The 25,557-nt window shown below is 37.0% G+C and overlaps 1 protein-coding gene across 1 annotated transcript in view; it reads right to left on the reverse strand.

The window, feature by feature from the left end:
• Positions 1-459: 459 nt before the first annotated feature.
• Positions 460-25,557, reverse strand: part of LOC116065057 — a 77,282-nt gene continuing 52,184 nt past the window's right edge. The window contains exons 6-16 of the mRNA XM_031320509.2: positions 15,398-15,540; positions 14,585-14,620; positions 14,127-14,205; positions 7,613-7,698; positions 7,181-7,278; positions 6,669-6,820; positions 5,040-5,121; positions 4,696-4,798; positions 3,643-3,732; positions 3,421-3,539; positions 460-2,051 (exon numbers count right to left, since the gene is read on the reverse strand). Of these exons, the coding sequence (XP_031176369.1) occupies positions 1,895-2,051; positions 3,421-3,539; positions 3,643-3,732; positions 4,696-4,798; positions 5,040-5,121; positions 6,669-6,820; positions 7,181-7,278; positions 7,613-7,698; positions 14,127-14,205; positions 14,585-14,620; positions 15,398-15,540 (1,145 nt within the window). The 3' untranslated portion in view covers positions 460-1,894. The remainder of the gene's footprint in view (positions 2,052-3,420; positions 3,540-3,642; positions 3,733-4,695; positions 4,799-5,039; positions 5,122-6,668; positions 6,821-7,180; positions 7,279-7,612; positions 7,699-14,126; positions 14,206-14,584; positions 14,621-15,397; positions 15,541-25,557) is intronic.

A 25,557-nucleotide genomic window follows, 5' to 3' on the forward strand; every position in this document is an offset into this window, starting at 1 on the left:
GTTTGGTTATGTTACTAAGGGTCTTACCTCTTTACTTCCGATCTTTCCTCGCCCTCATGTGTCTAATTGTCTCCCCTGTCACAGTGTAGACATGCTCACCCTTTGTCCTCTGTCAGTCGCCAGATCATCTTGTCCTTCGTGCCAGTGTTCCAGCCTGTTTCTTAATGTTTCCCAGTGTTACTTTAGACCTTTTGCTATACCCCTGATTTTGAGCTGTGCCTTTTTATTTTGACACCTTTGCTTGTGAGTATTGTTTAAATAAACTTCTCAACCTTTTACTTTGGCTGTGAGTCATGCATTTGGAGTTGATTTCCTCAGTGTGTGCAAACATGCTGACAGCTTCGTCTACACCTGTCTGTCATTTGACCCTCAATGTAGGTCATAGTGGTTCCTTGGAGAGCCATCATAAGAAAGGAAGATCCTGTAAACCTGTAAACAACAAAAACAACACCACAGGTGTTTCTGAGGAACAGTTTAATCAAAACCCACTATGAACAACAGCCAATGAAATGTCAGAACACAAATATCATTTCAACACTGACACATCCAATGAAAAGTAAGGACACCAAAAGACATCCAATCAAAACATCTGGACACAAACTCTGTCTAATCACAGTTTACCGTGGTGCTGACAGGTGAGGGGGCGGGGCTTACATCACGTCAAAAATATGTTGTCTACAGCAACATCCTGATAACAAACATACAAACACACATTAGACAGAAAGGAGCTGAATCTATTCAGATCAGTTGGTTTACAGGAGACGTGATGTATGTGTGTGTGTGTGTGTGTGCACGCGGGGGGGTGGCTGGCTGGGCCAATCAATCAAATCTCCTCTAAGGATCAGCATTGCAGCGATTCATTTCAGGTTCCTTAGTAACAGTCTGCTTAATGAAACAAAAGATGAGTTATGATTTATTTGGTCAAAGCTACAAGAAGTCTGTGGACGTGAATAATGGAGAAGTCAACTACAACTCCCAAGGTGCATTTCATCATCTTCTGTTGTTTTTAACTGGTTGCAGTTTCTCCATTATGAAGATTTCTTGCTCAGTTTTTATCTGCACCTGAATCTCTTTTGTGTTTTTATTATAAACAGATCATCAGAAGATGTCTGTACATTTGGTTTCAGAAGTTTGTATTAATGTTTTATCGTCTTTAATTTACTTTACCATTCTGTAAATCAATTTGTATCTATTTTACTGTTTAATAAATACATTTTAGTTTTTATTTCTTGTGTGCATTATCCTCCAATAGTTCAACAGTTTCTTCTGTTTGATTCTCAGTAGGTCAGGGAAGCACAGAATGTGTGAAAAGAGTGAAACATAGAGTTTGATTGGTTGGTTGGATGATTAATTGGTTGGATGATTAACTGGTTGGTTGATTAATTGGTTGGATGATTGCTTGGTTGATTGGTTGGTTGATTAGATGATTGGTTGATTGGTTGGTTGATTGATCGTTGGTTGATAGATAGATTGGTTGGTCCAGTCAGGCCAGAGGGATAAACAGTCAAACAGATGACAGACATTTTCTTTTGTGCTTTAATTGTTTTTGTTTGATCAGTTCAGCTTGGCTCATATGTCAAAGGTCCAGATGACATCAGTCCAGAACACAGGAACCAGTCTGCCGCTGCTGGTCTGGGAACTTCTCTATAACCACAAACGGTCAGAACCAGTCAGATCCTCTGGTCCCGATCCCGTCTCGGTGTCCAGTTCCTCCAAAAGAACCAGGAGAGTTTGAAACCTGTAATCAACGAGCTGCTCAGCGTGGGAACAGAAGGTCCCTTAAGGTCCTGGAAGGTCCCTCAAGGTCCTGGAAGGTTCTGAATGAGTTCTAAAAGGTTTTAAAAGCTTCTAGATGGTTCTGTCGGGTTCTGAGACAGTTTTAAGAACAGCGGTCTCATCTCATCTTCCTCAACCTGGCTCTGTTCTCCTTTTCTCGTTTCTTTAAGGATGTGATGTAATGGTGAAAGAGTACTTCCTGTTCCTTCTTCCTGTTAAGGGATTCGAACCGCTGGTCACCACGGTAATGAGTAGAGAACTCCTTAAAGGTCGACCTGCAGAGAAAAGAAACATAATGATTAACGTTTTTTCCTCTAGGTTGATGACGTGGAGACGCCGGAGAGTATGGGCGGAGCCAGTCAGTGTAAACATTAGGGGTGGAGCCAGTCAGTGTAAACATTAGGGGTAGAGCCAGTCAGTTTAAACATTAGGGGTAGAGCCGGTCAGTGTAAACATTAGGGGTAGAGCCGGTCAGTGTAAACATTAGGGGTAGAGCCAGTCAGTGTAAACATTAGGGGTAGAGCCAGTCAGTGTAAATATTAGGGGTAGAGCCGGTCAGTGTAAACATTAGGGGCGGAGCTGGTCAGTGTAAACATTAGGGGCGGAGCCGGTCAGTGTAAACATTAGGGGCGGAGCCGGTTAGTGTAAACATTAGGGGCGGAGCCGGTCAGTGTAAACATTAGGGGTGGAGCCAGACGGTGTAAACATTAGGGGCAGAGCCAGTCATTGTAAACATTAGGGGTGGAGCCAGACGGTGTAAACATTAGGGGTGGAGCCAGAAAATGTGACCATTAGGGGCGGGCCAGACAGTTTAAATATTAGGGACGGTCAGACTTTTTATTTATTTATTTAAGTTTATTGAAGTTGTTTTAAAACCATCAAAGATGCAGGGCTTTGGAGGAAACCTTTGGTTGCAGTTTTGTCATTGTTTGGTAATCAGAGTCCTGATATTGTAATGTAGACTCTTAATCATGTCTGAACTGAAGCTTCACTCATGTAACAACAGATCTGGTTTCCCCCTGTCTGCAGAGAACAAAACATCTGAGCCTCAGAGATCTGACAGTGAGACAAACAGCTGCAAGTGGACTGAGGTCAGATTTTACACCTGAAAAATGAAGAGTGAGGTGGTGAATTGTCTCTCATGTCCAGACCTTCCTCCACAGAGCTGCAAAGGAAGGTCTTTCTAGTCCACACAGCATTCCTGGATGGGTAAAAAAACATGCTCTGGTTTATTGGCATTTCTTTAAACCAATCAGAATCATGGTGGGCGATGTTAAGCTCCGGACGGAGCCATGGTGCCTCTGCTAAATAGTCTCAGGAAGGAACTTGTTTTGGTGGAACATGTGTACGTTCAAAAGTAGTTTTAGCCGTGCAACAGAAAACTCAGATTGGACAGATAGTCTAGCTAGCTGTCTGGATTTACACTGCAGAGATCTGAGGAGCAGTTAACCATAGTCCTCACAAATCCACCAGAGGTTATAACGCCAACACAGAGACAGAGGAAGGGGATGCACATCCGGCCCACATGAGGGACATCTTGCCGAAAATGAATCTCCGGCTGCACAGGGACAATCCCGGAAATGAAACTTAGACTAAGTGGTGAATAATGAACGAGTGAAGTGGTGAATAATGAACGAGTGTTACCTGCTGGTGATCTTGGCTTCTTCCAGCAGCTGTTTGAACTCTTCTCGGGCTTTCTGGAGTTTACTCTTCTTCTCTTTGTACTCGTCCTTCACCCTGCTCTTCACAAACTGATCAAACACCTGCATTCACAGGAAACACTGATGTCACAGTGACATCACACAGGAAACACTGATGTCACAGTGACATCACAGAAGCAAATGAATGTGATCTGTTGACACCGACCTGTTTCCTCTGATCGGAGGTCAGCAGAAGGTATCGAGGGTCGAACACCATCTTATGGAGCTCCTTCTCCCAGGTGGAGAACGCCGACACCTCCGGACAAACACATCAATATATTTACTCACTTTTATAACTTCCAATCTTTTATACTTTATTGTACTATGAACTGGAGATGTTCCAATACCATTTTTTCTTTCCCAATGCCGATTCCGATACCTAAACTTATGTATCGGCCGATAGTACCGATCTGATACCAGCATGTTAAGGAATACATACATATTTTATTACGCAACAGCTGTATACAACTATCCCTGTATGATAATATGATGTTTAAAAGCTGTATACTACTATCCCTGTATGATAATATGATGTATACTACTATCCCTGTATGGATGAGATATGATTTCTATCTTTGTTGTTAAACTCTTTGTGAAACATGAACAAATACAAACAACGGACGCCAGAGAACTTTCTATTATCATCCAGTTTAACAACAAGTCATAACGGAAAAAAGAACATGAATATACTACTTTAAAGTGGATTTTCTTCAGGGCTAAATAAAACATAAACTCCATTTTTCGCCGATACCCATACCAGAATTTTAGGCAATACCGGAGGCTTTTCTGATACTGGTATCGGTATCAGAACATCTCCAAAATAAATACACGTGTTGGCCAAATGTTTCAGTGTTGTAACCATCACTAGTTTCACTGGGCCTTTGGTTTCTGTCCGTCTCATGAATGCTACTGTTTAATGATCATCTATTATTTGATAATGTCTTCCATCTTTAATGCATCCCAACAACCAGTTTTAGTACTTTGGTGCCTTGGCTGCGTGATCAAACAACTTATGTCAGCGTTTTCTGAGGGGAGGACTTTGTAAAAAACTGTATCACCCATCATCTTATCTAAAGTTCCCTGCGACTTAAAAGACAGATGAAAAGGTTCAGTTTCTTCTGTTCATCTCTCGTCACTCAGAGATTGCTGAAGTCCAGTAAGTATTTTGTAAAGTATTTTTAAATTGAAAGGATTATATGTGTGTGTTTTTGTGTATTACCCCTCTCTCGAGCATCATTTCCCTAAAATGATCGATACGAAGCTCCAGGGGGAGAAGCTTAACTTCTCCTGGACGGGGGACGAGAGACAAAGGCTCCTCTGTTCTAAAGACAGACAGACAGACAGACAGACAGACAGACAGACAGACAGGGAAAGAGAAAGACAGACAGACCGAGAGACAGACAGACAGAGAGACAGACAGACAGACCAAGAGACAGACGGACAGGTAGACGGACAGACAGGCAGGCAGACAGGAGAGGTTATTTTCTTGAGAATCCTTCACACTGAAACAAGATCTTTGACCTCGTCTCTGCTCACCACTCTGATTGGCTTGCTTAGACTCACCTGTTCCTTTTGGAGATGTGTTCATCATCTTCATCTTCGTCGTTACCATGGAGACCAGGTAATTGACAGCTGGAGCTGATGTCTGTCAGAAACAGAGTTCATCAGTTTGTTCATTTTTCTAATTACTGAATTTTTTAAAGAATATTTTATAGACCGAATCACAACAATCACTTCATGTGAACAACTGGCCGTTGATTTGAACTGTGGAGATATGTGAAATCATCAAACTAGTCATTTTCAGCCGAAACTTTAACATTTAAAGATTTATAGTTAAAAACGGAGGTCTGACCTATCTATGGTCTCGGCTTTGTTATTTCCTGTCCTGGGTAGCTTTGGTAAGTTTCTGATAAACCAAATATAGCGTTAGGAACAGCAACATGTCCCCGCCGGTCAGTCTGACTGATAGTTTGGGTGCTGTCATTTTCTTTAGTCTGTGGCCCAACTACCTCTCTAAGCTAACATTAGTCAAAGTGTTGAGATAGGCATCAAACATGCATTTTAGAGGAAGGAGATGAGAACAGATCCAGCTGTTCCTCAGAGACGTTAAACTGTCTGTACGGAAGCAGAAGCTTTCTATCTGGAAGTTGTTGGAAACAAAATATTGGAATTGGGTCAGCTGGGATTTCACTGTAAAATGACTGTCTTTATTTAAAGTTTGTTTACTGTACATAAACAAACATACTACATAACATTGTTTTACATCTTTCTGCGTAAACAAACTATCGTCTCTTCTTCGTTTGTTACAACTTTCACCGTCACCTGAAGCTCTACAACACACTCCTGCCACATGAGGTCTGTAGACATCATTGAAACAATTACTGCCACGATGTTTACTGCCACGATCTCTACTGCCACGATGTTCACTGCCACGATCTCTACTGCCACGATCTTTACTGCCACGATGTTTACTGCCACGATCTCTACTGCCACGATCTTTACTGCTACGATCTTTACTGCCACGATCTTTACTGCTACATATATACTGCTACATATATATATATAATAATAATATAAAAGCAATATATATATATATAATAATAATAATATAAAAGCAATGTATATATATATTGCTTTTATATTATTATTTAATATTATTTATTGAATTACTGGAATTGTTGGGTCTTTGTAAATTATAGTGTGGTCTAGACCTACTCTATCTGTAAAGTGTCCTGAGATAACTCTTCTTATGATTTGATACTATAAATAAAATTGAATTGAATTGAATATACATGCTCCTATATTTGAGTAGCATATCTGTACATGCATTTGAATATGGCCGATACGTTAGCAGCGTGTATGTGCTTTAGTACCAATTAGTATGTACAGTATTGTAAGCAGCTGCGTTCTCTGTGTTCATGTTTTGCAGATTGTCTATGTTTTGATGTTTTTTCCTGTGGTTTTATCATCCGGCATGTTTTTGTTTGATGTTTTGTCTATTTTTTTGTCTTGTCCATGTGCCAACTTCCTGTCCAACACAAATTTCTTCCGAAGGAGACAGATAAAGAAACCTCAATAGTAAGATGCAACAGGGTCTATTATTCTGTATTATATCAGGAAGTTATTATTATTCTGTATACATCAGTCAAACTCTATGATTGGGTCTATAAGTTAACAGTTTGATTGACAGACAGGCAGACGTTTTCTTCTTTCTCTTGTGGGGCGGGTCCATGATGATCCGGCTAATGTCTCGACCAATCAGCTCCCCCGGTCTCTCCCAGACAGACAGGTGCATTGTGGGATTGAAGAAGAAGACCCGGTCATCTCCAGTCCACACCACACACCTGAAAACACACGCACACACACACACACACACACACACACACACACACACACACAACATGGGCGTGGCATTTAGACTCTTAAAGAGCAGCGAGAGATTGACGGATCCTCGTATTTCCTCTGAACACAGACAGACAGAGAGAGTTTCTGTTTATGGCCAAACATGCTTACACACAAATACAACAACCAACCATCTGTTCACGTAGTCATGGCAACAGCCTTCCTGCTGAACATTAAAGTCGCAGGAGAAACAGAAACGTTCAGAGGGGAAACATCAATAACCATCGACAACAACACACTGTACAGTGTGTGTGTGTGTGTGTGTGTGTGTTTGTGTTTAAGTGTGTCGGAGCAGCAGTTACCATGGTGACCCCGGCACAGGTGTGGAAGCGACAGGACGTCTGTCTTTTCTTCCTCCTTCACTTCCCTCCTCCTCTCCTTCTCCATCTACAGAAATACACTGCAACACACACACACACACACACACACACACACACACACACACACACATACACACACACACACACACACACGCACACAGTACCTATTATCCCTCATTAATCATCTCACAACCCCTCAGATTTATCTGCTGACCCTGAGGGCCCCGAGCCTCAGTTTGGAACCCCCTGGACTGAACTAACTAACTGTTAAACTATCCAACTGTTTATATATATATATATATATATATATATATATATATATATATATATATATATATAAATATGTTAACTATGGTTAAAAGTAGCCCGGCCTCCAGCAGCTGGAACAGGAACATGATTGGAGATTTCTTTTACCTGTTTGTTGTCTTCTATTGTTCTCTCCGTTCTCAGCAGAAATGCTCCTCTATAAGAACCTTTATGTCCACTCATCCGTCGCTTCTCTGATGGACACACAGAATACAACTTTATTTATACTGGATATAAAGTGGATATATACACCCTAAATGAAGAACTTAGAATATTAAACCAATCAATAAATCTGGAAGACAAAGCTGTTCCAACACAGACACCAGCCAAGTTTGATCTGCAACAGTTTGATAGAAAAGAGTTAAAGGGGGTTCGTTTGGTCCAGACTTTCAGACTTTCCACTTCAGTCCGGCTGAACCCTGGCAGTTTTATCCACAACGAATCCCAGGTGCGAACCCTCCCCTGTACCACGGTCCGGAAGACTTTTTTGAATGTTTGGACTTCCAGACCAACTACAGGAAGTGCTGGCTGGCATTGTTGCGTTATGACAGAAGCGTAGCTTGGAGAATCCCGTCTACAAACTGATCAGTTAGACGTATTGGTAGAGGTGGCTCCCTTACCTGATGACAACAGGACGTAGTTATGTCACGTAGAGATCTTTAGTGCTCTTGCATAACTACAGTGTGAAACCAAAAGTAACCGGATAAAATGTTAAAGTGAAACCAAAACAAGAACTATAGTTTGGACTGTCAGGTGTGAAAAGGCCTTTTGGAGGAGGATTGTGGAGATCCACAATGATCTTGACGTTTTTGTCAATGCAAGATTTATAGGTTACGTCAAAAATAAAATAAATTCTCTGTGGTTGACTTTTCTACAGAAACTTAAACTAAGGTTTTCTAATACTGATCACTAAACAGTTTCAGTCCCAAACAAAAGAACAGATGTCGCCTCATTACACCTGAGAGGTTACGTCTTCTACTTTTAGTTATTTCTCCAAATTTAAAGTCCAAAGTCTACATTTTTTAACCTCAAATTAAATAGAAAACTAAATTAACTAAAAATTGTCTTGTTTCATGAATTAATAAATAAAATCAACTTATTATTACGCCAACAATCGGAGATCAAGACAAGTTCTGTCCACCTCAGTTTCCTGATCTGAAACTCAAACACAACACAACACAAACAGGAAGTGCTGCTTCTTCTCTCCATGAAACACTAAAAGACAAACAGAAAACATAGATCATTCTTCCCCCGACAGCAGCCGTTAGCAGGCCTGTTAGCTCAGCTGCTAACAACAGGAAGTTAAATGACAGTTTGCTGCAACAACTCAGATTAGACCACTGACTCTAGACGGTTTCTCTTCCAGCAGAGTTATAGAAAACTGGAGAAACGCAGCTAATGTTAGACTCTCTGTCTGCTGCAGGGCCTCATAATGTTAGACTCTCTGTCCGCTGCAGGGCCTCATAATGTTAGACTCTCTGTCCGCTGCAGGGCCTCATAATGTTAGACTCTCTGTCCGCTGCAGGGCCTCATAATGTTAGACTCTCTGTCTGCTGCAGGGCCTCATAATGTTAGACTCTCTGTCTGCTGCAGGGCCTCATAATGTTAGACTCTCTGTCCGCTGCAGGGCCTCATAATGTTAGACTCTCTGTCCGCTGCAGGGCCTCATAATGTTAGACTCTCTGTCCGCTGCAGGGCCTCATGCGGTAGCCTGTTGCAGCAGCTCCTGATGTGTGTGTGTATTTTGTGTGTTTTAAGTTAGTTTTTTTGGTCTTTAAGTTCAGTTCTTTTTTTATAGTCACTAAGAACATCTGTGTAGAGATGGCTTCTGCCAACTTCGGAATTTTTCTCTTCTCTTCTGGTTCTGTTCTTACTTTGGAACTGTCTGGTGTTCTCCAGCATCTCTTCAACCTGAGCCTGAGCATGCAGAGGGTGCAGCTGCTGTGGAAGACGTCCTGCCTTGTCCCAGTCCCCAAGAAGTCAACTCCATCTGGCCTCAAAGACTACCGCCCAGTGGCTCTCACATCCCATGTGATGAAGGTGCTGGAGAGGCTGGTTTTGGCCTTCCTGAGGCCGCAGGTGAGATCTTCTCTGGACCCTCTACAGTTTGCCTACCAGCCTCGTCTGGGAGTGGACGATGCTGTCATCTATCTTCTGCAGCAAGCTCATTTGCGCCTGGATGGCGGTGGCAGCACTGTGAGAGTCACATTTTTCGATTTCTCCAGTGCATTCAACACCATCCAGCCACTGCTACTAGGTGAGAAGCTACAGATGATGGGTGTCCATGCGTCCACAGTCTCCTGGATCACTGACTACCTGACAGACAGACCACAGTTTGTCCGTCTGGACCGTGTTCTGTCTGATGTGGTGGTGAGTGGTACGGGGGCTCCACAGGGGACTGTGCTGTCTCCTTTTCTGTTCACCTTATACACCACAGACTTCCAGTACAACTCAGAGTCATGTCACCTACAGAAGTTCTCTGATGACACTGCAGTTGTTGGGTGTATAAGGGATGGACAGGAGGGAGAGTACAGAGCGCTGGTGGACAACTTTGTGGAGTGGTCTGGTAAGAATCACCTGCTGCTGAACGTGGATAAGACCAGAGAGATGGTGTTTGACTTCAGGAGGAAGGGAACGGATCCGCAGCCCCTTTGCATTCTGGGTGGAGATGTGGACATGGTTGAGGAGATACCTGGGTGTCAACATCGACAACAGGCTGAACTGGAAAGACAACAGCACTGCTGTTTACAAGAAGGGGAGGAGCAGACTCTATTTCCTGAGGAAGCTGAGATCCTTCAACGTGTGCAGCAGAATGGTGGAGATGTTCTACCAGTCTGTTGTTACCAGCTGAATGCTGGAGATGTTCTACCAGTCTGTTGTTACCAGCTGAATGCTGGAGATGTTCTACCAGTCTGTTGTTACCAGCTGAATGCTGGAGATGTTCTACCAGTCTGTTGTTATCAGCTGAATGGTGGAGATGTTCTACCAGTCTGTTGTTACCAGCTGAATGGTGGAGATGTTCTACCAGTCTGTTGTTACCAGCTGAATGGTGGAGATGTTCTACCAGTCTGTTGTCGCCAGCGCTCTGTTCTCCTCCGCCATCTGCTGGGGCAGCAGCATCAGAGCCAGTGACACAAACAGACTGAACAAACTGATCAGGAAGGCTGGCTCCGTTATTGGCTGCAAACAGGAGACATTTGAAGCTGTGGTGGAGAGGAGGTCACTGAACAAACTGTTATCTATCATGGATAACCCCGACCACCCTCTCCACCCCACACTGGTCCAACAGAGGAGCACCTTCCCTAAGAGGCTCCGACAGCTTCGATGTCACACGGACCGCTACAGGAAATCATTCCTACCACAGGCAATAAAACCTTTTAACACTTCATCACTGAGTGTGAGATAAGACTCATATACATCACAACTACACTGAATGCACCTTGACCAACCTTGCACAATAGGTTTATCTACATCCTATCATTACTAGTCAAACAGTTGCAACTTGCACATTAAGTTTATATATATCTATTGAAACAGTTTTACATTTTATTTCCAAATTGTATATATTTTAAATATTGCTTGTGTAGTATTCTATTATTATTTCATGTATATTGTTTCCTATTATTTGATGTATACTCTGTATGTGTACTGTGTGTCTGATATTTTGTTGCTGCAACACTGTTATTTCCCATTTCTTGGGATCAATACAAATCTATCTATCTATCTATCTAGCTAGCTAGCTAGCTAATGTTAGACTCTCTGTCCGCTGCAGGGCCTCATAATGTTAGACTCTCTGTCTGCTGCAGGGCCTCATAATGTGAGACTCTCTGTCTGTTGCAGGGCCTCATAATGTTAGACTCTCTGTCTGCTGCAGGGCCTCATCTGTCAGTTTGCTGTTGGTCAGTGGTTTGAATTCAAAGTTAAAGTGTAGGACAGACAGCTCTGAATAGTTTACATCAAGTCTAATCACAGAGTCCGCTGAAAATAACTGATGGCAGTGTTTCTGTTGTATGGGTTAGACATACTGCCACCTCTCAGAAAGGACGTTAGATTTCCATCTGATAATAGAAACAGTGTGTGCACCAGAGATGATGGGTTTCCAGGTTAAAGGAGCAACTTCCAAACAGTTTTGTTCCCTTCTTGTTCTTTGGAAAGGTCGACACGCTAAAACATGAATCAGAGTCACAGGTTTCTTTCCTTTTCATACAGACTTTAAGGTGTCACAACAAATAATGAATGGTCTAGGTCGATATAAGAGCAGAAAAGAAAGATAAAAGACAGCGATAAAATGTGACAGGGAATAAGAGAGTTCCCATGGCTAACTTTGATCCAAGGAGAAAGGATGAAACGTTGTGACAGCAGACACATGGTCATGTGACCGTGATGTCAGAAACCATCTGTGGCAGAAACATGAAGTCACAGCTGACGATTGAACTCAGACTAACATAACGCTGAGTCAACATGACGTTAAACACAGACTCAGTGACTGTGTCTCACTTCTCTTCATCAGCAGACTGCAGATATCATAAAGTGGTAGAAACAATAGTTATATATACATATACATATATATATATATATGTATATATATATATATATATATATATATATATATATATATATATATATATACATATATCATACATATTATCATAAATATGTCTAAATCAGAATCAGAATCTTTCACCTCAGTAAAAAGAGTCTGCAGGTGTTTCTGACGATCTGTAAAAAGGTTGATTCATGACATTTTAGGGCTGAAAGGGAAGAAAGAGACATGTGTGAAGAAACACAGCTGTAGTCTTCAACCGTCACAGACTCAAGTGACCTCAGTAGGGGGCATTTATAAGACTTCACACACTAACCTCTGAGAAACTAAAGGCTTTATACTTAAAAAACATCCCCAACACCTGGAAAAACCTGGAAACACCAGGGGCCTCATGTATAAACGTTGCGTATGCACGAAAAGCTTGCGTACGCTGGTTTTCACAGACACTTTGTGATGTGTAAAAAATTAACTTCACGTAAGAATGTACGGGCCGTCACGCAAAGTCTTTTCTGGCTCTGTAACGTGGCGAATTCTAACTGAAAAGTGCCAAAAATCACTAAACATTACAAAATCAAGTTTCTACTTCACTTACTGGCACACGTCTGTAAGGTTGTCTATGAAAAAACATAATTATATGCGCTGATACTCCATAAAAGTTTGGTCATTTATGTGGATAATGTTTCATATCTTTCACACTATTAACTGTTTACTTCACAGGCTACTTAACCTCTGTTAGAAAGAAAACTTAGAAAATACTTTCAGTCATCCTCTGTATTTCCCAGAGATGAAATATCTTATTCACTGTGCAACAAAAAGATCGGCACGGAAAAATGTAATAGTGTCTGTGATTCTGTAGTTGCTGAGGCTCAGACATTCATGGTGTACAGGAGGTGGGACGCACGGATCCATCTCCCCAGGAACAAACGCTGTGTCGGGGGGGCTAACTCATGTGATGCGTAATTGATCCCGTGGATGATTTGTAGACTATTAAGTGAACAAGGTGTACCCGGTCCACCAAACACTGGGCTGTCTTGACTGTCTTAATTCTGCACATATTTCTGTTGCTGTAGTCCTATTTACTATTTCATTATTTCATCCATGCGTGGTGCAGCGGATCAGCTGCCATGGAGACGCTGGCCTCACTAACCTCTCCTCCTCTGAGTCGGGTCTCCCTCACACTGGACTCAGTTTCACTGAGCGTACTAACACTTAGAAAATAAATGGCATTACATCAGTGAGTTCAAACTGCTTATTGTGGTAATGTGGACTGACACTGAGATGCATGTTGTTCTGTAACTGGTGTGACGCTGACACTATTCTCTTGATTTCCACTTCGACATTAGACATTGTTTTTTAAAATGTCTGCCATGGTTCGGTGCATTCACTGCCCGGTCACCATTTTCCACTCTGGGCATTTTCTTTTATTGCTTATCCAAGATGACAAACCTCCAAACAGAACGTTTTTGTTCTCGCCTCTACCTCCGTGATCAGCACATAAACCTCAGTTAGTGAAGTTTTTTTTTCCATCTGCAGCGCGATAACCCGTTGTGATTGGACAAAGAATGACGTTGGGGGTGCATTTAAAGTAATTTCCATATTAATTTACGGGAGGAGGCAAGGTGGGGTCGGTGGCTCGTTCACATGCGCTCACTTTCACGTGGATTGTGATGTATAAAGGAAAGGTGCAGGACCTGGCGTAGGCCCGGTTTTATACATGTGAATATTTCTGTGCGTAGGTACTTTTAAAGTTTTGGCCATACGCCATTTTCTGGTATGAAAACTGTCTTTTATACATGAGGCCCCTGGAGACTCCCGGGACTCCTTTATCAGAGGATAGATGAAGAAAAGATGGACAGACAGATGAAGAGACGGACAGACAGATGAAGAAACGGACAGACAGATGAAGAGATGGACGGACAGATGAAGAGACGGACAGACAGATGAAGAGACGGACAGACAGACAGATGAAGAGACGGACGGACAGATAAAGAGACGGACGGACAGATGAAGAGACGGACAGACAGATGAAGAGACGGACGGACAGATAAAGAGACGGACGGTTAGACGGACATGTCTTACTGTGTCTGTAATTTGTCAGCAGAGTGAATCTGGAAGAAAACCGTGAAGAGAAGAAGGAGGGATGAATTTCCTTCATCACCTGAAGAAAAAGAGGAAACAGTTTTAAACAGACAGACAGACAGACAGAGAGAGAGACAGACAGACAGACAGACAGACAGACAGACAGACAGACAGACAGAGAGACAGAGACAGACAGACAGAGAGACAGACAGACAGACAGACACAGACAGACACAGACACAGACACAGAGACAGAGACAGACAGACAGACAGAGAGACAGAGAGAGAGAGAGAGAGAGAGAGAGAGAGAGAGACAGACAGACAGAGAGACCGATAGAGACAGGCAGACAGACAGACAGACAGACAGACAGACAGACAGACAGAGAGACAGAGAGAGAGAGAGACAGACAGAGAGAGACAGACAGAAAGACAGACAGACAGACAGAGAGACAGACATACCTGGACAGGTAAGACTGGCCACCTCTCTCTGCAGAGCTGTAAGAGAGACACATGTTTTCATGCCTTACCCTTTAACTGCCTACACATGATCCAATCAAAGATCAGCCCAGCTCAACATCATCACTGCTGATCCAATCAAAGATCAGCCCAGCTCAACATCATCACTGCTGATCCAATCAAAGATCAGCCCAGCTCAACATCATCACTGCTTCTGGTTTTGGTTTCGCCTTGAAAGGTCAGCGGCAACAAGGTCAAAAATGAAATTATGTGAACATGAACTTGCATGACGACAAGTATAGCTCTTCCTCCTTGTGTCTCCACCCTAACGCTATCCTCACAGGAAAACTATTTGACAGCCGGTGCAGAGCACTTTATCTGCATATCATGTAGGCGGCTTTGCTTATATATACTGTACATATACATTATAAATACTGTATATACTGTATATATAATGTATACCTGTTGTGTGCATGTGACGTACTGTAACGTACCTGTGTAACATACTGTAATGTACCTGTTTAACATACTGTAATGTACCTGTGTAATGTACTGTAGTGTACCTATGTGAAGTACTGTAATGTACCTGTTTAACATACTGTAACGTACCTGTTTAATGGACTGTAGTGTACCTATGTGAAGTACTGTAATGAACCTGTTTAACATACTGTAACGTACCTGTGTAACGTACTGTAATGTACCTGTTTAATATACTAAAGTGTATCTATGTGAAGTGCTGTAATGTACCTGTTTAACATACTGTAATGTACCTGTGTAATGTACTGTAGTGTACCTGTGTGAAGTACTGTAAGGTACCTGTGTAGGCGGAGACAGACTTCTCTCCCGGCAGACGATCGGCTGTGACCACGCCCCTCTATGCCAGTGATTGGTCAGAATTATAGGCCACGCCTTGTTGTCCCGCTGAATATGGAACTCAGCCCACTTCATGTAAGCACCACCTACAGGATTACATCATCATTTTAGTAGTCTCGCATGTCCAGAGCCTCCTCCACAGCGCTGTGGAGCAAGGTCTGTCTGTCAGTCCACACAGCGTTGCTGGATGGGAGAAAAACATGCTCTGGTTTATTGGCATTTCTTTGACCCTCTGCACCCTCAGGGTTAAATAATATAACTGTTAACGCTCTATATTATCAGGTTAATAATATAACTGTTAAATCTCTATATCATCAGGTTAATAATATAACTATTAACTCTCTATATCATCAGGTTAAATAATATAACTGTTAACTCTCTATATCATCAGGTTAAATAATATAACTGTTAACTCTCTATATCATCAGGTTAAATAATATAACTGTTAACTCTCTATATCATCAGGTTAATAATATAACTGTTAACTCTCCATCAGGTTAATAATATAACTGTTAACTCTCCAACAGGTTGATAAAATAACTGTTAACTCTCCATCAGGTTAATAAAATAACTGTTATCTCTCCATCAGGTTAATAATATAACTGTTAACTCTCTGCTCCATCAGGTTAATAATATAACTGTTAACTCTCTGCTCCATCAGGGTAATAATATAACAGTTAACTCTCTATATCATCAGGTTAAATAATATAACTGTTAACTCTCGATATCATCAGGTTAATAATATAACTGTTAACTCTGCTCCATCAGGTTAATAATATAGCTGTTAACTCTCTATATCATCAGGTTAAATAATATAACTGTTAACTCTCTATATCATCAGGATAATAATATAACTGTTAACTCTCTATATCATCAGGTTAATAATATAACTGTTAACTCTCCATCAGGTTAATAATATAACTGTTAACCCTCCATCAGGTTAATAATATCACTGTTAACTCTCTATACCATCAGGTTAATAATATAACTGTTAACTCGCTGCTCCATCAGGTTAATAATATAACTGTTAACTCTCTGCTCCATCAGGTTAATAATATAACTGTTAACTCTATATTATCAGGTTAATAATATAACTGTTAACTCTCTGCTCCATCAGGTTAATAATATAACTGTTAACTCTCTATATCATCAGGTTAAATAATATAACTGTTAACTCTCTATATTATCAAGTTAATAATATAACTGTTAACTCTCTGCTCCATCAGGTTAATAATATAACTGTTAACTCTCTATATCATCAGTTGAATAATATAAATGTTAACTCTCTGCTCCATCAGGTTAATAATATAACTGTTAACTCTCTATATCATCAGGTTAATAATATAACTGTTAACTCTCTATATTATCAGGTTAATAATATAACTGTTAGCTCTCTGCTCCATCAGGTTAATAATATAACTTTTAACTCTTTATATCATCATGTTAAATATTATAACTGTTAACTCTCTATATTATCAGGTTAATAATATAACTGTTAACTCTCTATATCATCAGTTGAATAATATAAATGTTAACTCTCTTCTCCATCAGGTTAAAAATATAACTGTTAACTCTCCACCAGGTTAATAATATAACTGTTAACTCTATACCATCAGGTTAATAATATAACTCTTAACTCTCTATATCATCAGGTAAATAATATAACTGTTAACTCTCTATATCGTCAGGTTAAATAATATAACTGTTAACTCTATATCATCAGGATAATAATATAACTGTTAACTCTCTGCTCCATCAGGTTAATAATATAACTGTTAACTCTCTGCTCCATCAGGTTAATAATATAACTGTTAACTCTATATTACCAGGTTAATAATATAACTGTTAACTCTCTGCTCCATCAGGTTAATAATATAACTGTTAACTCTCTATATTATCAGGTTAATAATATAACTGTTAGCTCTCTGCTCCATCAGGTTAATAATATAACTGTTAACTCTATATTACCAGGTTAATAATATAACTGTTAACTCTCTGCTCCATCAGGTTAATAATATAACTGTTAACTCTCTATATTATCAGGTTAATAATATAACTGTTAGCTCTCTGCTCCATCAGGTTAATAATATAACTTTTAACTCTCTATATCATCAGGTTAAATAATATAACTGTTAACTCTCTATATCATCAGGTTAATAATATAACTGTTAACTCTCAATCAGGTTAATAAAATAACTGTTATCTCTCCATCAGGTTAATAATATAACTGTTAACTCTCTGCTCCATCAGGTTAATAATATAACTGTTAACTCTCTGCTCCATCAGGGTAATAATATAACAGTTAACTCTCTATATCATCAGGTTAAATAATATAACTGTTAACTCTCGATATCATCAGGTTAATAATATAACTGTTAACTCTCTGCTCCATCAGGTTAATAATATAACTGTTAACTCTATATTACCAGGTTAATAATATAACTGTTAACTCTCTGCTCCATCAGGTTAATAATATAACTGTTAACTCTCTATATTATCAGGTTAATAATATAACTGTTAGCTCTCTGCTCCATCAGGTTAATAATATAACTGTTAACTCTCTATATCATGAGGTTAATAATATAACTGTTAACTCTCCATCAGGTTAATAATATAACTGTTAACCCTCCATCAGGTTAATAATATCACTGTTAACTCTCTATACCATCAGGTTAATAATATAACTGTTAACTCGCTGCTCCATCAGGTTAATAATATAACTGTTAACTCTCTGTATCATCAGGTTAATAATATAACTGTTAACTCTCTGCTCCATCAGGTTAATAATATAAAAGTTAACTCTATATTATCAGGTTAATAATATAACTGTTAACTCTCTGCTCCATCAGGTTAATAATATAACTGTTAACTCTCTCTATATAATCAGGTTAATAATATAACTGTTAACTCTCTGCTCCATCAGGTTAATAATATAACTGTTAAGTCTCTGCTCCATCAGGTTAATCATATAACTGTTAACTCTCCATCAGGTTAATAATATCATTGTTAACTCTCTATACCATCAGGTTAATAATATAACTGTTAACTCTCCATCAGGTTAATAAAATAACTGTTAACTCTCCATCAGGTTAATAATATAACTGTTAACTCTCTGCTCCATCAGGTTAATAATATAACTGTTAACTCTATATTACCAGGTTAATAATATAACTGTTAACTCTCTGCTCCATCAGGTTAATAATATAACTGTTAACTCTCTATATTATCAGGTTAATAATATAACTGTTAGCTCTCTGGTCCATCAGGTTAATAATATAACTTTTAACTCTTTATATCATCAGGTTAAATATTATAACTGTTAACTCTCTATATTATCAGGTTAATAATATAACAGTTAACTCTCTATATCATCAGGTTAAATAATATAACTGTTAACTCTCGATATCATCAGGTTAATAATATAACTGTTAACTCTCTGCTCCATCAGGTTAATAATATAACTGTTAACTTTCTATATCATCAGTTGAATAATATAAATGTTAACTCTCTTCTCCATCAGGTTAAAAATATAACTGTTAACTTTCTATATCATCAGTTGAATAATATAAATGTTAACTCTCTTCTCCATCAGGTTAAAAATATAACTGTTAACTCTCCGCCAGGTTAATAATATAACTGTTAACTCTCTATATTATCAGGTTAATAATATAACTGTTAGCTCTCTGCTCCATCAGGTTAATAATATAACTTTTAACTCTCTATATCATCAGGTTAAATAATATAACTGTTAACTCTCTATATCATCAGGTTAATAATATAACTGTTAACTCTCCATCAGGTTAATAATATAACTGTTAACTCTCCATCAGGTTGATAAAATAACTGTTAACTCTCAATCAGGTTAATAAAATAACTGTTATCTCTCCATCAGGTTAATAATATAACTGTTAACTCTCTGCTCCATCAGGTTAATAATATAACTGTTAACTCTCTGCTCCATCAGGGTAATAATATAACAGTTAACTCTCTATATCATCAGGTTAAATAATATAACTGTTAACTCTCGATATCATCAGGTTAATAATATAACTGTTAACTCTGTGCTCCATCAGGTTAATAATATAACTGTTAACTCTATATTACCAGGTTAATAATATAACTGTTAACTCTCTGCTCCATCAGGTTAATAATATAACTGTTAACTCTCTATGTTATCAGGTTAATAATATAACTGTTAGCTCTCTGCTCCATCAGGTTAATAATATAACTGTTAACTCTCTATATCATCAGGTTAATAATATAACTGTTAACTCTCCATCAGGTTAATAATATAACTGTTAACTCTCCATCAGGTTGATAAAATAACTGTTAACTCTCCATCAGGTTAATAAAATAACTGTTATCTCTCCATCAGGTTAATAATATAACTGTTAACTCTCTGCTCCATCAGGTTAATAATATAACTGTTAACTCTCTGCTACATCAGGGTAATAATATAACAGTTAACTCTCTATATCATCAGCTTAAATAATATAACTGTTAACTCTCGATATCATCAGGTTAATAATATAACTGTTAACTCTCTGCTCCATCAGGTTAATAATATAACTGTTAACTCTCTATATCATGAGGTTAATAATATAACTGTTAACTCTCCATCAGGTTAATAATATAACTGTTAACCCTCCATCAGGTTAATAATATCACTGTTAACTCTCTATACCATCAGGTTAATAATATAACTGTTAACTCGCTGCTCCATCAGGTTAATAATATAACTGTTAACTCTCTGTATCATCAGGTTAATAATATAACTGTTAACTCTCTGCTCCATCAGGTTAATAATATAAAAGTTAACTCTATATTATCAGGTTAATAATATAACTGTTAACTCTCTGCTCCATCAGGTTAATAATATAACTGTTAACTCTCTCTATATAATCAGGTTAATAATATAACTGTTAACTCTCTGCTCCATCAGGTTAATAATATAACTGTTAAGTCTCTGCTCCATCAGGTTAATCATATAACTGTTAACTCTCCATCAGGTTAATAAAATAACTGTTAACTCTCCATCAGGTTAATAATATAACTGTTAACTCTCTGCTCCATCAGGTTAATAATATAACTGTTAACTCTATATTACCAGGTTAATAATATAACTGTTAACTCTCTGCTCCATCAGGTTAATAATATAACTGTTAACTCTCTATATTATCAGGTTAATAATATAACTGTTAGCTCTCTGCTCCATCAGGTTAATAATATAACTTTTAACTCTTTATATCATCAGGTTAAATATTATAACTGTTAACTCTCTATATTATCAGGTTAATAATATAACAGTTAACTCTCTATACCATCAGGTTAATAATATAACTGTTAACTCGCTGCTCCATCAGGTTAATAATTTAACTGTTAACTCTCTGTATCATCAGGTTAATAATATAACTGTTAACTCTCTGCTCCATCAGGTTAATAATATAAAAGTTAACTCTATATTATCAGGTTAATAATATAACTGTTAACTCTCTGCTCCATCAGGTTAATAATATAACTGTTAACTCTCTCTATATAATCAGGTTAATAATATAACTGTTAACTCTCTGCTCCATCAGGTTAATAATATAACTGTTAAGTCTCTGCTCCATCAGGTTAATCATATAACTGTTAACTCTCCATCAGGTTAATAAAATAACTGTTAACTCTCCATCAGGTTAATAATATAACTGTTAACTCTCTGCTCCATCAGGTTAATAATATAACTGTTAACTCTATATTACCACGTTAATAATATAACTGTTAACTCTCTGCTCCATCAGGTTAATAATATAACTGTTAACTCTCTATATTATCAGGTTAATAATATAACTGTTAGCTCTCTGCTCCATCAGGTTAATAATATAACTTTTAACTCTTTATATCATCAGGTTAAATATTATAACTGTTAACTCTCTATATTATCAGGTTAATAATATAACAGTTAACTCTCTATATCATCAGGTTAATAATATAACTGTTAACTCTTGATATCATCAGGTTAATAATATAACTGTTAACTCTCTGCTCCATCAGGTTAATAATATAACTGTTAACTTTCTATATCATCAGTTGAATAATATAAATGTTAACTCTCTTCTCCATCAGGTTAAAAATATAACTGTTAACTTTCTATATCATCAGTTGAATAATATAAATGTTAACTCTCTTCTCCATCAGGTTAAAAATATAACTGTTAACTCTCCGCCAGGTTAATAATATAACTGTTAACTCTATACCATCAGGTTAATAATATAACTGTTAACTCTCTATATCATCAGGTTAAATAATATAACTGTTAACTCTCTATATCATCAGGATAATAATATAACTGTTAACTCTCTGCTCCATCAGGTTAATAATATAACTGTTATCTCTCTACTCCATCAGGTTAATAATACAATAGTTAACTCTCTGCTACATCAGGTTAATCATATAACTGTTAACTCTCTATACCATCAGGTTAATAATATAACTGTTAACTCTCCATCAGGTTAATAATATCACTGTTAACTCTTTATACCATCAGGTTAATAATATAACTGTTTACTCTCCATCAGGTTAATAAAATAACTGTTAACTCTCCATCAGGTTAATAATATAACTGTTAACTCTGTGCTCCATCAGGTTAATAATATAACTGTTAACTCTCTGGTCCATCAGGTTAATAATATAACTGTTAACTCTCTATATCATCAGGTAAATAATATAACTGTTAACTCTCTACTCCATCAGGTTAATAATATAACTGTTAACTCTCTGCTACATCAGGTTAATCATATAACTGTTAACTCTCTATACCATCAGGTTAATAATATAACTGTTAACTCTCCATCAGGTTGATAAAATAACTGTTAACTCTCCATCAGGTTAATAAAATAACTGTTATCTCTCCATCAGGTTAATAATATAACTGTTAACTCTCTGCTCCATCAGGTTAATAATATAACTGTTAACTCTCTGCTCCATCAGGGTAATAATATAACAGTTAACTCTCTATATCATCAGGTTAAATAATATAACTGTTAACTCTCGATATCATCAGGTTAATAATATAACTGTTAACTCTCTGCTCCATCAGGTTAATAATATAACTGTTAACTCTCTATATCATCAGGTTAATAATATAACTGTTAACTCTCTATATCATCAGGTTAAATAATATAACTGTTAACTCTCTATATTATCAAGTTAATAATATAACTGTTAACTCTCTGCTCCATCAGGTTAATAATATAACTGTTAACTCTCTATATCATCAGGTTAATAATATAACTGTTAACGCTCTATATCATTAGGTTAATAATATAACTGTTAACTCTCTGCTCCATCAGGTTAATAATATAACTGTTAACTCTCTATATCATCAGGTTAATAATATAACTGTTAACTCTCGATATCATCAGGTTAATAATATAACTGTTAACTCTGCTACATCAGGTTAATAATATAGCTGTTAACTCTCTATATCATCAGGTTAAATAATATAACTGTTAACTCTCTATATCATCAGGATAATAATATAACTGTTAACTCTCTGCTCCATCAGGTTAATAATATAACTGTTAACTCTCTATATCATCAGGTTAATAATATAACTGTTAACTCTCCATCAGGTTAATAATATAACTGTTAACCCTCCATCAGGTTAATAATATCACTGTTAACTCTCTATACCATCAGGTTAATAATATAACTGTTAACTCGCTGCTCCATCAGGTTAATAATATAACTGTTAACTCTCTGCTCCATCAGGTTAATAATATAACTGTTAACTCTATATTATCAGGTTAATAATATAACTGTTAACTCTCTGCTCCATCAGGTTAATAATATAACTGTTAACTCTCTATATCATCAGGTTAAATAATATAACTGTTAACTCTCTATATTATCAAGTTAATAATATAACTGTTAACTCTCTGCTCCATCAGGTTAATAATATAACTGTTAACTCTATATCATCAGGTTAATAATATAACTGTTAACTCTCTATATCATCAGGTTAATAATATAACTGTTAACTCTCTGCTCCATCAGGTTAATAATATAACTGTTAACTCTCTGCTCCATCAGGTTAATAATATAACTTTTAACTCTCTATATCATCAGGTTAAATATTATAACTGTTAACTCTCTATATTATCAGGTTAATAATATAACTGTTAACTCTCTATATCATCAGGTTAATAATATAACTGTTAACTCTCTATATCATCAGTTGAATAAAATAAATGTTAACTCTCTGCTCCATCAGGTTAATAATATAACTGTTAACTCTCTATATCATCAGGTTAATAATATAACTGTTAACTCTCTATATTATCAGGTTAATAATATAACTGTTAACTCTCTGCTCCATCAGGTTAATAATATAACTGTTAACTCTCTGCTCCATCAGGTTAATAATATAACTTTTAACTCTCTATATCATCAGGTTAAATATTATAACTGTTAACTCTCTATATTATCAGGTTAATAATATAACTGTTAACTCTCTATATCATCAGGTTAATAATATAACTGTTAACTCTCTATATCATCAGTTGAATAATATAAATGTTAACTCTCTGCTCCATCAGGTTAATAATATAACTGTTAACTCTCTATATCATCAGGTTAATAATATAACTGTTAACTCTCTATATTATCAGGTTAATAATATAACTGTTAGCTCTCTGCTCCATCAGGTTAATAATATAACTTTTAACTCTTTATATCATCATGTTAAATATTATAACTGTTAACTCTCTATATTATCAGGTTAATAATATAACTGTTAACTCTCTATATCATCAGTTGAATAATATAAATGTTAACTCTCTTCTCCATCAGGTTAAAAATATAACTGTTAACTCTCCACCAGGTTAATAATATAACTGTTAACTCTATACCATCAGGTTAATAATATAACTCTTAACTCTCTATATCATCAGGTAAATAATATAACTGTTAACTCTCTATATCATCAGGTTAAATAATATAACTGTTAACTCTATATCATCAGGATAATAATATAACTGTTAACTCTCTGCTCCATCAGGTTAATAATATAACTGTTAACTCTCTGCTCCATCAGGTTAATAATATAACTGTTAACTCTATATTATCAGGTTAATAATATAACTGTTAACTCTCTGCTCCATCAGGTTAATAATATAACTGTTAACTCTCTATTTTATCAGGTTAATAATATAACTGTTAACTCTCTGCTCCATCAGGTTAAAAATATAACTGTTAACTCTCCATCAGGTTAATAATATAACTGTTAACTCTCTCTATATCATCAGGTTAATAATATAACTGTTAACTCTCTCTATATCATCAGGTTAATAATATAACTGTTAACTCTCCATCAGGTTAATAAAATAACTGTTAACTCTCCATCAGGTTAATAATATAACTGTTAACTCTATATTACCAGGTTAATAATATAACTGTTAACTCTCTGCTCCATCAGGTTAATAATATAACTGTTAACTCTCTATATTATCAGGTTAATAATATAACTGTTAGCTCTCTGCTCCATCAGGTTAATAATATAACTTTTAACTCTCTATATCATCAGGTTAATAATATAACTGTTAACTCTCTATATCATCAGGTTAATAATATAACTGTTAACTCTCCATCAGATTAATAATATAACTGTTAACTCTCCATCAGGTTGATAAATAACTGTTAACTCTCCATCAGGTTAATAATATAACTGTTAACTCTCCATCAGGTTGATAAAATAACTGTTAACTCTCAATCAGGTTAATAAATAACTGTTATCTCTCCATCAGGTTAATAATATAACTGTTAACTCTCTGCTCCATCAGGTTAATAATATAACTGTTAACTCTCTGCTCCATCAGGGTAATAATATAACAGTTAACTCTCTATATCATCAGGTTAAATAATATAACTGTTAACTCTCGATATCATCAGGTTAATAATATAACTGTTAACTCTCTGCTCCATCAGGTTAATAATATAACTGTTAACTCTATATTACCAGGTTAATAATATAACTGTTAACTCTCTGCTCCATCAGGTTAATAATATAACTGTTAACTCTCTATATTATCAGGTTAATAATATAACTGTTAGCTCTCTGC

This window comes from Sander lucioperca, chromosome 22 (genome assembly GCF_008315115.2).
Source record: "Sander lucioperca isolate FBNREF2018 chromosome 22, SLUC_FBN_1.2, whole genome shotgun sequence".
Lineage (NCBI taxonomy): Eukaryota > Metazoa > Chordata > Actinopteri > Perciformes > Percidae > Sander > Sander lucioperca.